Here is a 14,539-nt window from a genome sequence, read left to right on the forward strand (position 1 = left end):
GGTCTAATTGTTTAATCACAGGACTACATATATAGGAATTTGTACACACAAAGGAAGTATGGTCATCTTTTTCAATAGCACTGGCAAAGCGAACACATATTATATAATAAAAAGACACTTTCCGGCTATTTTTCAAACACAAGACTGATATTTTGCCTTTTATTTTTGCATTTTACACTATTTTCTCGTTTTGTGTCTGTTTTTTCAATATGGCAGATTTGATTCTTAAATAGCTGTACATCACTGGAATTTTATTTTACACGATATTAAACTTAAAGAGCCCATATTATACATGAAATAGGGTCATATTTAGGTTTTTGGGGGTCTCCAACAACAGTCTAATATTCATGCAAGGTCATAAAACACTTTGATGGTCTTATAATCTGCATTTATTTTTACCTAATTATTCCAGCGACTCCCATATGATTCGTTCAGCGATTCATTTGTTCCCAAAACCCCTCCTCAGCGCGAAGCTAATCTGCACTGATTGGACCGATGACAGCCTGCTGCGATTGGTCGACACTGACAGCGTTCAGCGGGAGACAGAGTGAAATGCCCAGCAGCTAATCAACAATATAGAAGTAGTCAGAGTGCACACACACTTCATAGTGTAAGGTGTGGATTTTGGCTGCCAGTGGGTGAATGTAAATACAGACGATGGACTAGAAAATACTGACGACTAACTATTTTATTGAGCAAAAAGTCCAAGAACTGAAGAGGAGATCGACACGAGTCTCACACTCTACCTGCTCTTTTTCACACACACACACGCACGCACACAACACTACCCTCCTCCTCAGAGGATACAACACCAAAACAAGAGTCCTTCACAGAAACATTCAAACACAGAATACACAGAATGCACTTTCAGGTTGGGGGCGGCGTGATCGCCGTTCGCCTCGAGCACCAGTAATGCAGACCCCTCACCCCAAACCTGAGCTGAACTATTTTGAAACTTGACCGTTGCACATGTGTAGGATCAGCTGACGGTGGCCATAGCAATGACAAACGGCAGAGGATCGCGAGCTCACAAACCCATTTAAATCTGTAAACAAAGCGACACGCGTCGCGTTTTCAACATGGCTTTAGACGTGATATGAGAATATAAAGAGTACACACGGTTACAAGTAACAAAACAAATGAAAAATAATCCCTTTTTAACTTTTATTTAATGTTTACAATGCAAATCCAATGAGATCCACTTATTTGGTAAACAAAGCAATTCTCTCATATAATATCTCTACTGAAAGACAGAGAATATTACTGTACACACTGCACTGTACATAAATCAGATGAAGAGTTTAATATTAGTCAATAATATTACTGTAATTAAATAAAAACTGAATAAATATGGATTTACACACATTTACTCAAGTAAATAAACAGAATCAGTGATGGGCTAAAAATCTGCAAATTCTGCACACACATATTCCATGTGGGCCTACTCATGGGTCGATCTAGTTCTGAACACTTGATTGTTTTTGAGAAAGTTAAGTCAAGGAGCAAAGATAAATAAAAGAGAAGAGATCGCGACTGTATACAGTCTGAGCGCTAACACACTTCACACGCGGTGATGATAAGGCTTGCAGTTCATTTGAAAAAGCCCATTTAAGCTTTTATTTTCGATTAATGTATATGACTGCGCTCTCATGTTAAAATAGAGCACTCGTGACTTTTGCTAAATTAATAAATGCGCAATACCTGCGTTCCCATGCAGACTTTCACACTGTAATTTAGAAGAGTGACAGGTCAGAGCTGAGTTAAACTTGCTTTTGGAGAGAAAAGAGTGGAACGGCAGGAAGAATGTCTGTGGTTTATTGACTCTTGTTAATAACACAGCCATCTCCATGGTGAAACACATCTGAAAAGCATTACTCCAATAAAACATGTGTTTATATCTGTATTATTATTCAGTCCTGTAACACAGAATGGCCTTTGTCCCGCCCTAACGTTTCACGTAAAACTAGCCAAGGTCAACAGTGATTGGCCACTTTTCATATCAGTCAAATCACCGCTTCAGAATCACAGCAGATCGTGCGGGTATTATTGCATTAAATAGTCACAACAGTTCACAGACATTTACATTCTCCCAGGTGTAAATGCATACAAAATCTCCTTGTTAATTTAAGCACTTTTCAACAAAACAAGACAATTGTCCAGGTATTCAGGACTTGAATATCTAAAAGCCTAATTAAAGCACTGTAAGCACCTTGTGCGAACCCTGTATGTAGTTTAATTAAACATCTCGCAGTGTTTAATAACACAGTGTGGATCTATCATAGATCTCCAACACTCTTAAAGGGACAGTTCAACAAAATAACTACATCTATTCAGCATTTGCTTATTCTTCACAGTCTGTATTGTCATAATTTGAACAATTTAATTCATGTCTGTGTTATAAAGTATAATAAAAACATCAATAGAAACTGATTATTATAATGTTAATATCTATTGAAAACATTTCTAAAAGCTTTTCTAGTTATTTTCATGATTTGAACACAGTTTAGAACATGTAAATATAATAAGATAAATTAAAATATATAAACGCGGCAGGATCATAATTAAAATCTGGTTCTACATGTGTGTGTGTGTGTGTGTGTGTATGAGTGTGTGTGTGTGTGTGTGTGTGTGTGTGTGTGTGTGTGTGTGTGTGTGTGTGTGTGTGTGTGTGTGTGTGTGTGTGTGTGTGTGTGTGTGTGTGTGTGTATGAGTGTGTGTGTGTGTGTCAACGAGACTCACGCAGCAGTCGGTCCAGTAGATGTGCAGGAACGGGAACGTCAGCAGCGCTTTATTCCCCTCTTTCGGAAGAAGCTCTTCTTTGAACTGGACAAAATTAGCTTCCAGGTAGATCATCTTTGGTGCTCGGCCGTAAGACCTGAGATGAGAAACACACACAGCTTTAATCCACACACACACACACAGTAAATATGAGGAAACACACAACAGCAGTCAGTCTCCGCTTGTGCTCTTGTCTCTAGACCTCTGTGCATATGAATAACTGCTGCACAAATAATCCCACCACAGGATCTGAAATGGTGAGTTTATATTGTGCTTGAGTAGGAGACATGTTATATTTCAGAGTTTACCCATAATACAGGGAGAGTTTATCAATTATGTGTGTTTTTAAAGGGGTAGTTCACACAATAATGAAAATGTCGTGTTATTTCAGGGTGCACTCACACTAGGCTATCTGAACTATAGGGCTGCAACAACGAATTGATTAAACGGATTACTAAAAGCATTGACGAGGAATTTCATAATCGATTCGTCAATGCAGAGATGTTTAATTAATATGCAAGCAGAGTTCAGCCACGGCAATGACCCAGCACCTGAAACCCAAACATGTTGGAGTCTTTGATGAGGAGGAAGAGAGCAACATCAGGGTAAACCACTACAGAATCCTGCTGTGGTTCCGTTTTGAAGTGAGGACCGTAATGTCCCTGTGCTGGTGTTTAGTGTTTGCTTATTGTATGTTTTAGACATGTAAATACACACAAGTACTAGTAAAACAAGACATTTAGAGTTTGTGAAACACACAACACAGGCTATGGAAGTCTAACAATGCATTCCAATATCATTTGCTGATATTAGGGCTGGGCGATAATTCGATACGATAATTATCACGATGTATAATTTTTCAATAAAACGATAATGACAGTGTGTAAAAATACCCCACAAATAATGTTTTATAACTCTGAAACTTTTATAACTCTGAACCCCTTTAAGCTTTGAGCCTTATTTTGCCACTGTGGCTTTAAATGCAAATGAGATTGTGCTCTTATCAAAAAGGGCGGAGCTACAAGCACCTGTATGTCCTGCTCCTCATCTCATTAATAGTCTCCAACCGAAACTCATAAATTATTGGAATCCAATAGTATCTGGATGCAGACTTGGATTTGCAAGCTGAGACTGCATATCACAGAGATGCAAAGTCAAACACAATGCACTTAATGAAGCGAATTACATCACTGTGAGGGGCGGGGTTAGGGGTGGGCATTAAAAAAGCATTGCATGCAGCTCAGATTGCAACTGTACTGAGTCTGCAGCCAGACCGCTCTCTTGGAATCACTCGAGGATGAGTTAATAGAGAGTAAGTTTGTATTTTTGGGTGAACTCTCCCTTTAACAGACCAGAGGGAATAATACAGATTTATTTTTCCAGAAAATCTAATAAACTCCAGCACTTGTTTATTTTTTAAAGACTTTCCTTTGCCTTGACATGATTGTAAATATGTTCAAGCAGTCGTGGGAAGCCAGTGAATGTTATGATCTGTGCATTACAGATATGCTACTTTCAGACTGACGGATTAAACAGGAAGTGCGACAGTTTCCCTCCAGGAAGATCATGTGACAGAGAACACTTCCTTATTCCTGTCTCAGCACAGCAGATCAGCTTTATACAAGACATTCAGTTCACATGAGAAGAATTCGTCCCTTCTTCAGATATTTCCCTGATGATGTTTCTCAGATTGAGGAATTTCTCACAGTATTTCCTCTAATATTTGTTCTTCTGGAGAAAGTCTTATTTGTTTTATTTCGGCTAGAATAAAAGCAGTTTTTAATAGTTTTAAAGCCATTTTAAGCTCAATATTATTAGCTCCTTCAGCAATATTAGTGTTGGATTGTCTCCAGAATAAACCACTGTTATACATTGACTTGCCTAATTACCCTAACTTTACCCTAATTACCCTAGTGAAGCCTTTAAATGTCACTTTAAGCTGAATACTAGTGTCTTGAAGAATATCTAGTCTAATATTATGTGCTGTCATCATGACAAAGACATACAGTTTAACAGTATTCAGGTACAGAAATAAACAATCAATAAAGCTGTATAATAATAATAATAATCATAATAATAATGGTACATTAAAGCTGTATATATATATATATAAATAATTCAATACATTTAATATTTGTTAAAGCTCCAAATGAAATAATTCCATATGCCAAAATCTCACCTTAAATGTCTTAAAAACACATGCGATCACTAAACTTTCACTTTATTCTGGCTAACCTGCCATGCTGATGTGTGATCCTGCATGTGATGATTGCAGATTCACACATTGCCCTATCGATGCTAAAACACATTTAATCTGTTTTAATCATTGTATTATTTGTTTTTATGTTCTTATACTTGTTTCTTTAATTCCCGTTTATGTAAAGCATGTTGAATTGCCACTGTGAAATGTGCTTTAGAAATAAACTTGCCTTGCCTAAAACAATATATTCTGCCGCCCTAATATATCTGATGTACAATATAACACAGAAACGGCCAGAGCGCCTCTCTAAACCTCAGACTCATTCTGATTGGCTGGTTTTAATGCAGCTTCCTGTCGTCTGAGTTCACAGTTTTATATCAGAGACAGTTTATTAACACTTTATTTACAGAATACAGCGTATAAACACACACACACACACTTCAGAGGAAGAGCTAGACACTGCTTTAATACACTGTTTCTTAACACTTCACATGGGTCACAAACAGCTGTAATGTTAATATTAGTATTCAGATCGTCAACATTCTGGTTATAAGGCAGTATTATTAACATATTGTTTTAAAAGTGGCTGTGAAATTGTAATTAATAAACCATCCATGTTAATATAGATATTTTGTGTGTGAATCTGTCAAAATATATCAGTGTTTAATAACAGTGTCATCAATCTTACAGTGCTCTTAAAGGGACGGTTCACCCAAAAGATTAACATTTTCTCACCCATGATTTGTTCTAAAGCTTTATCAATTTCTTCCTTTGAACATGAAAACAAGATATTTTGAAGAATGCTAGAAATTGCTAGTTTTTAGTCAAAGCAATGAGCCGTAATGGCGGCTATACTGGGACCTGCATAGAAACGCAGCACTGTAGAAACACAGTTGTTTCAAGCTATGAATAATTATCAACAGAAAAAACAGATCTGATCATAAACTGTGAATTGTGGGCACTTGTGATCCATATTCTGCAGTTTTTCAGTCATTTAAAACCCTCATGTCTGTGTCAAAGCTATAATTCAGCCTTGTTTACATCTATCTTGTGGATATTCCTCAGAGATTTGATCATTGGTGATGGCATTTTAGCACATTAGTGTCTGCTTTAATATTTACTGTTAGTTTGTTTTCATTCATTTAATTTCTTTTTTTGGCTTAGTCTCTTTATTAATCAGGGGTCGCCACAGCGGAATGAACCGCCAACTTATCCAGCATATGTTTTACGCAGCGAATGCCCTTCCAGCTGCAACCCATCACTGGGAAACACCCATACACACTCATTCAAACTCATACACTACGGCCAATTTAGTTGATCAATTCCCCTATAGCACATGTGTTTGGACTGTGGGGGAAACCGGAGCACCCGGAGGAAACCCACACCAACACGGGGAGAACATGCAAACTCCACACAGAAACACCAACTGACCCAGCCGGGACTCGAACCAGCGACCTTCTTGCTGTGAGGCCACAGTGCTAACCACTGAGCCACCATCCACTGTTAGTTTGTTTTGCTCAGATTAATATTTGCTGGTAAGGATAATCTATTCATTTACTTCTGCTATTTATACTTTGACTTTGCATTTCAGTTTATACTTTATTGCACTCAGCCTGCAAAATAGAGACTGTGTAAAAAGCAGACGACCGTACTGACATTTATAAGTACTATAGACTGTTATGGGTCAATAATAGGGAAGCAACAATTATAGATTTTAATTGTACTATTATAGTCTGAGGAATAATCACCGTTATCATGATTATTATGCATTCAATCATTTCAAAACACTACTAGAAAATCACATGAAAGCTGCCTCTATTTTAATACATTACATTTAATACATTCAATACATTACAGATATGCTGACTGAACACAAACCTAACACATCACTCAGATCTTTAGGATCAGATAAACTAGAAACTCCAAGAGTTCAGTCAGAGCAGGGGAATCAGCTACTAACAGCGCCCCCTGCTGCTGGAATCAGCTTCCAGAAATGATCAGATGTGCTCCAACATTAGACACATTCACATCAAGACTGAACACACATCTGTGTAGCTGTGCCGCTACTGAATGAGCACTGTGCTAGAGCCGACAGATCACAGTATTATGTTTTTCTCTTCTTTTTCATTCTTTTATAACACATTTAATCTGTTTTTATGCTTATTTATTTTATTTTATACCATTTTTATTATTTGTTTTTATTTTCTTATATTTGTTTCTTTTATTCCTGTTTATGTAAAGCACTTTGAATTGCCACTGTGTATGAAATGTGCTATATAAATAAACTTGCTTTGCCTTTAAAGTGTTGTTTATTGATGCTCAGTAACTAAATAATACAGCACATTATAATAATAAAAAAGACAAATAATTGTCCATTTCTCTTTGGACTTAAAAATAAGTGAAAAAAAGGTTTTTGGCATTTAAACAGAAGTAATAATTCTTATTATTTTATATTTATGTTATAATTTTTGTTCTTCTTCTTATTATAATTTGTTTCAATTATTTTCCTAAATGTTGATTTTGAATTGTGAATTTTATGTTGTGTGGAGTTTAAAATTAATAAAAAGTTCAAAGACAAAAAATGAGTAATAATTCTACACTGAAAATAAATGACAGAACAATTAATAAACACATGTAAAAAACAGTGTTTGTCTAATGTAAATCTAAGCCTCATATTAGCTCAGCATTTCCCTTTAAAAGAGAACAAATGTAGTGAAAGGCTGCTGAGCCTCAGTCTGAAAGCTACTGCTGATCAACTCTATTATGAACTAGTTTGGTATTTTTATTTTGTATTATTTTTTCTCTTTGGAGTAGAAATGTGTGTATGCCTTACAAAGTTTAAAGCTGACCGGTCTAGTTTCTGGTAGAGCACTCGCACCATTCTCTCAACTAGGTGTCCCTGAAAGCATGAGCGCGTGGCACATGCACATCACTCCCAATATGCGTGCAAGAAAAGAAATAACGAACTTGCGTGTGCAAAAGACACCACATGTGAAAAGCCCTTAGCTAATAGCCTCAGCCATAGTTCATCCAGTGTACAAGCTCGGAACTTTAAACTTGAGCACACGGTTGCTATAACTCTGTGTAGCTGCAACAGTATTGTTCTGGCAGAAATGCGATGTTGAGAAGCCTTTAAAAGAGCGGTTTTGCGCTTTTAATAATGCTAATATTCAGCACATATTCATACATTTCTGAACACAGAACATGCTCTTATCTGCACAATAATTATCTGGCTTTTCAATCAATCAATTAATCAGCTTTTATTTATATAGCACCTTACAACCAAGGTTGAGCAAAGTGCTTTACACAAGTAAAAGCAAATTATACAACACAACAAAAAAGGAGACGATGCAAAACAATACAACAAATATCAATAAAATACAACAAACATAATGAAGAGTCAGTGCTATGCATTAAACGCCAATTTAAACAAGTGACTCTTAAGCTCGGCTTTATAAAGTGGCAAAGAACAATCCCTTACTCTGGGAGACAGTAATGTATTGTCCACCAGAGGGCGTTCCCCTAATGATGAGACGTCACCTGAAAACTATTAATTGTAGGAAAATATATATATATTTTTTTATTTGCTTTGTACTTTTTTAATTGCAATAACTAAACTTGCAATAAAAATCGATGATAATTAAATGACGACAGACTTTTCAGTTTCGGGTGAACTGTGATTTTAAACTCCGCCTCTCAAACTCACACTAATCTGCATATGCATATGAGTATTACATGTGAACGTCCAATCATCGACTGACACACTACAGCAAGCCCCGCCTCATGTTTATTTTATGCTGTTTATAAATATTATAGGAATCTCTCACCTCCTCCACTCCATTGGTTCTCTGGGCAGCTGCTGAGTCAGGGATGTGTAGAGGGCCGTGAACAGGGTCTGATCACCCGCACCTGCGCAACACACACAAGCATAGACAGAGAGAGACACACACACAAACAGACTGTCAAATCTGATCATATTCGCAATGACAGATTCAACACTGTGATGAATCATATGAAGCAATTCAATGAACAACTGATTCAAAAAAATGACTCACTGCTGCATTTGTAGGTTTTGCTCCAAATTATAAATAAGCAGAGCTGTGAAACACTGTCATTCAGAAATAGTCTGATATATTATTATTATCACTAATGGTCTAATATTTGTGTATTTACTATATGAAATGAGAAAATATTGGGCGTTGATGCAATACAGTAAACCTGCAGACAGTGAAGATGATATTGAGAGAACAGTGGTGTAATGAATCATTCCAACTGATTCAAAAGAACGAATCACTGCTGTGTTTGTAGGTTTTGCTCCACATTATAAACAAGGAAATCCATGAAACACTCTCTGCCATTCTGATATAGTCTGATATATAGTCAAAACTACTAACAGTTGCATATTTATGAGTGTATGTGATGACAGGAGTTCACAATCAAATGACAGTGAATACAGTAAACCTGCAAAAAGTGACACCAATACTGAGAGGACACTGGTGTGTTAGAGTGTGTGTGCATTAACGTCAGAAAACACACACACACACACACACACACTCTCTCTTTATTATATTGATGTCATCGAGTATTCTAAGATGACTGCATTCATTTAAGATAGCTGGTCATGATTCACCACAGTAAATCTGACAGATTCAGCACGGTAATGAATCATTCGAACCGAATCAAATAAGAAACCGATTCAAAAGAATGAATCACTGCCGTGTTTGTGGGATTTGCTCCGCATTATGAACAGGTTAAGCTGTGAAACACTCTCTGCCATACTGAAATAGTCTGACAATAGTCTGATATATCATTACAATAATTAATAGTCTGGTATTTTGTGTATTTAACAGGCGGAAAATCAGTAAAATAATTGCAATGACAGATTCACTACAGGTGTGTGATCATTAACATTAGATTAATATTATTATTCTTTATTATATTGACAGCACAGTGTATTTTGAGATGTCAGTTTTGACGTGATTCGCCTCAGTAAATCTGACAGTTTCACAATGACAGATTCACCACTGAAATGAATCATTTGAACCGATTCAAAAGAATGAATCGCTGCCATCTTTGCAGGTTTTGCTCCACATTATAAACAAGCAAATCCATGAAACACTCTCTGCCATTCTGATATAGTCTGATAATAGTCTGATTTATACAATAAAAATGTACTAACTGTCATGTATATATTCATTTATCTGATGACAGGAATTCAGTAAACCTGCAAACAGTGATGCTAATAATAAGACACAGGTGTGTGTGTGTGTGTGCATTAATGTCAGAAAACACACACACACACTTATTATATTGATGGCATCAATTATTTTAAGATGACTGCATTCATACAAGATAGCTGGTCATGATTCACCACAGTAAATCTGACAGATTCAGCACGGTAATGAATCATTCGAACCGAATCAAAAAGAAACTGATTCAAAAGAATGAATCACTGCCGTGTTTGTGGGATTTGCTCCACATTATGAACAGGTTAAGCTGTGAAACACTCTCTGCCATACTGATATAGTCTGATAATAGTCTGATATATCATTTCGATTATTAATATCCATATATTTCAGTATTCAGGTGATGACAGGAGGAAATCCGAGCGTTCAGAATCAGATGACAGTGAATACTGTAAACCTGCAGACAGTGATGACGATAATAAGAGAGCACAGGTGTGTGTGTGTGTGAGAGAGAGAGTGTGTGTATTAATATCAGAAAACACACTCTCTCGTTATCAGTGTGTGTGTGTGAGGCAAAGAGCGGCGCGCGCGCACGGACACTCACAGGTCACTATGGGCTTGTTCTCCATGGTGTAAATGATGGGTTTCTCCTCATGGGTCTCCATGGGCTCCGCTGATCAGCTTCAGTCCACCATCGGCAGAGGAATCGATCACTTTCAGCACCGCTGCTGTATCGATGAGGCCCCGTCACTCTCCATTTCCGATCTGCTGACACCCGATGATGACTTCCGGCCGCGTCACACACATACAGCGGATGCGCGCGCACTACTCTACAAAATAAACAAATAATAAATATAGTGCACACAAAGACAAGCTCATGTTTACTTTTACATCTTGATACTCATTACTTTTACATTTGAACATTTTGGGTTTTATTTCTTGATAGTTTACGATCATTGATTATACACAGCAGACACTCAGAGGAAACCATTACTCCTGAAAATTAAATAAACTTTCACTGAAATGGATTAAAATAAAAAATGCTACTTCATTTAGTTTAGTTTACTAATATGACATGAAGTGTAAAGCTGAAATGAAACAACTCTAGAAAACATATGAAGAGAAGCAAACAAAAACAATGTGAATTTTACAACATTAGACATTATTAGACTATAGAATACCACTGCGCTAAAGGGACTTTAATTAAACTGAATATACCATTGACTAAACTAACAATACAACTGAAACAAAACACTGTGCATTTAAAGAGCTACTTCAAAATATTCATAAAATAATGCAAAAATAACAAGATATTTATGGATAGTTCAGAATGTCATTTTCATTTATTTTGTCATGATATATGGAGGACAAAACCTGCAAAAACAATCAATAAATAAATACGCAAATATAGAAATAAATGAGCACATAAATATCCATAAATTCCTGAATAAATAAAACATTAAATTGGGCTGCACGGTGGGGCAGTGGGTAGCATGATCACCTCACAGCAAAGTCACTGGTTCGAGCCCCGGCTTGGCATTTCTCTCTATGTTCTCTCCGTGTTGGCGTGGGTTTCCTCCGGGTGCTCCGGTTTCCCCCACAGTCCAAACACATGCTCTATAGAGAAATTGGGTAAGCTAAATTGTCTGTATTGTGTGTTTGAATGAGTGTGTATGGGTGTTTCCCAGTACTGGGTTACGCTGCATCCGCTGCGTAAAACATATGCTGAATAAGTTGGCGGTTCATTCCGCTGTGGCAACCCCTGATTAATAAAGGGACTAAGCTGAAAAAAGAAAATGAATAAATGAAGGAATCAAACATTAAAAATAAATAAATATGCAAATAAATAAATGTATATAAAAATCCACAAATAAATACATATATAAATATTTAATGGCTCGAAATAAAGCTGAAATAAATTTGGGGGGAAAAATCAACTCAGACATCTGAATAAAACTAATGTAAGTTTACCCCTCTGTCTAGAGTTATTAAAACATGAACTAAATGTAAAGTTAAAACACAAACATTAATTCAAACCTTTTATAAAAACTGCCTCAATGAGTCCAAAATAACTCTGATATCCAGTAAGTTAAAGAATGCTTCTGTTTATATTCATTCATTCATTTTCCTTCGGCATAGTCCCTTATTAATCAGGAGTCATCACAGTGGAATGAACTGCCAACTATTCCCGCATATGTTTTACGCAGCGGATGCTCTTCCAGCTGCAACCCAGTACTGGGAAACACCCATACACTCTCATTCACACACTACGGACAATTTAGCTTACCCAATTCCCCTATAGCGCATGTGTTTGGACTGTGGGGGAAACCGGAGCACCCGGAGGAAACCCACACCAACATGAGGAGAACATGCAAACTCCACACAGAAACACCAACTGACCCAGCTGGGACTCGAACCAGCAACCTTCTTGCTGTGAGGCCACAGTGCGACAACACTGAGCCACCCGTTGTTTATTTTACATACATGAAATATTATTGTGTTTATTTTTATTTATTTCTCCAATCGTACATTTTGTTTGAATCTCAGAGAATGAAGTAATTTCAGGGCCACTACTATTGTTGTTTTTGGATTGTGACATTATTGTCATGACAACTGTCAATTAAACAACGATAATTCAACTTTTTAAATATGACACTTTTAGAAAGCATGTATGAATTTTATCATAATTATTTTACTTTTTTTATTTAAAATCTTTATATTGTTGAACATCGAACATTGGGGGGGGGGAATCTTACACAATGGCACAGTTAAATGTAAATTAAAAAAATAAAGCAATACAAATTAAAAGCACTTAACATTGTTTATGTAAAGTTAAATATATTGTGCAAAAAAAAAAAAGTAAGCGGTGGTCATTCCTCCTTGAATAAATCAACTTTTCTTTTTTATTCCAACAATTGTCTGTCTCTTTTTGCATTTTATCTATGTTCATGATGGAATCTAGTGTGTGCAGTGTTTTACAGTGAAGTCTAGAAGGGATACAGCTGCAGAACCTCATGTTTATGACACTGTACAACAATAATTAATGTTTTGACATTACTGTCAGGGTTGAGGTAAGGGTAGACGTTAATAAAATACAATTTAATGGATAATTTATCAAACAATATGAATAATACACAGTATAAATACTGTTTTACATTACTGTGAGGGTTGGGGTAAGAGTAGTTGCCGGGAATCTAAAAATTAATATGAATAATACTCGGTGCAGTTGCTCTTTTTGCATTACTGTGAGGGTTGGGGAAGGGCTAGATCTTAATAAAATACAATTTAATCATAGTAATTTAATTAATGGTATAAATAACAATGGTTATCTTCCGGCCCGTGTTTTACGCAAAGCTTTTATTTTGAAATTTGCCGCACACGCCGCCATGTTCTTGTAAGCGCGCGCTTCACACAACAGCCCGAGCGGGTTCGGGAAGCTACGTCACGGATTGAGACAACAACAAGCTGGAGTTCGCGGTATCTGTAACATTTCTTAAAAATAACAACTTTAAGTGAATAAACAGTCATCGCTTGATTTGATCTGTGCTTGTTGTGCAATCATGGATGATGACTCGGATGAGTCAATGATAAATGAAAGTATGGGCTTTACAGAAGTATTTTCCAAAAAGAAAAACTCTAAACGTAAGAAAGCCATGTATAAAGAACAGGAAGACTATGAGGATACGCATAATGTGGTAAATGGAAATAAAAAAAAGACTAAAACGAGTGAGAAAGATAATAAGAAAGATCAAACGCAAAATGAAATATCAGGATATAAAGTAATGATGACGTTTGACAAAGGTACAGGGAAACATCTACATCCAATTGGGCTGTCTAAGGCTATAGATAAGCTAATCGGAACAGTTAGTTTGGCAAGATGTCTGGGACAAGGAAGAGTGCTAATAATAGTTAAGGACATTGCACAAAGAAATAAATTACTTGGAATTAAAGAGATGAACGGAGAAAAAGTAAGTTCTAGAGAAATTGGAGTAGCCAAAAATGAGAAGGGGGTAATTGCAGGTGTTCCAATACATATTTCCAACAAAGAGATTGAGGAAAATATAATAGGAGGCAAAGTAATCAATGTGAGAAGATTGCTTAAAAATGTAAATGGGGATAGACAAGAAAGTATGAGCATTTTGCTGACATTTGAAGGTAAAATGCCTGAAAAGGTGAAAATGGGATACATCAGCTACACAGTTAGAGAATACATTCCAAAGCCCTTGAGATGTTACAAATGTCAGCGTATTGGTCATGTAGCAGCAGTATGTAGAGGAAAAATGAGATGTGTGAAGTGTGGGGAAGATCATGAATATGACAAATGTACAAATGATCTAAAATGTTGCAATTGTGGGGGTCCACACAGTGCGGCATA

General features: G+C 36.5%; 1 protein-coding gene across 1 annotated transcript in view; it reads right to left on the bottom strand.

The window, feature by feature from the left end:
- The window catches only part of trappc10 (trafficking protein particle complex subunit 10), a 41,072-nt gene extending 30,125 nt beyond the window's left edge, over positions 1 to 10,947 (bottom strand). The window contains exons 1-3 of the mRNA XM_056467877.1: positions 10,769 to 10,947; positions 8,806 to 8,887; positions 2,740 to 2,875 (exon numbers count right to left, since the gene is read on the bottom strand). Of these exons, the coding sequence (XP_056323852.1) occupies positions 2,740 to 2,875; positions 8,806 to 8,887; positions 10,769 to 10,829 (279 nt within the window). The 5' untranslated portion in view covers positions 10,830 to 10,947. The remainder of the gene's footprint in view (positions 1 to 2,739; positions 2,876 to 8,805; positions 8,888 to 10,768) is intronic.
- Between the last annotated feature and the right edge of the window lie 3,592 nt (positions 10,948 to 14,539).

The sequence above is a fragment of the Danio aesculapii genome, chromosome 11, assembly GCF_903798145.1.
Source record: "Danio aesculapii chromosome 11, fDanAes4.1, whole genome shotgun sequence".
Classification (NCBI taxonomy): domain Eukaryota; kingdom Metazoa; phylum Chordata; class Actinopteri; order Cypriniformes; family Danionidae; genus Danio; species Danio aesculapii.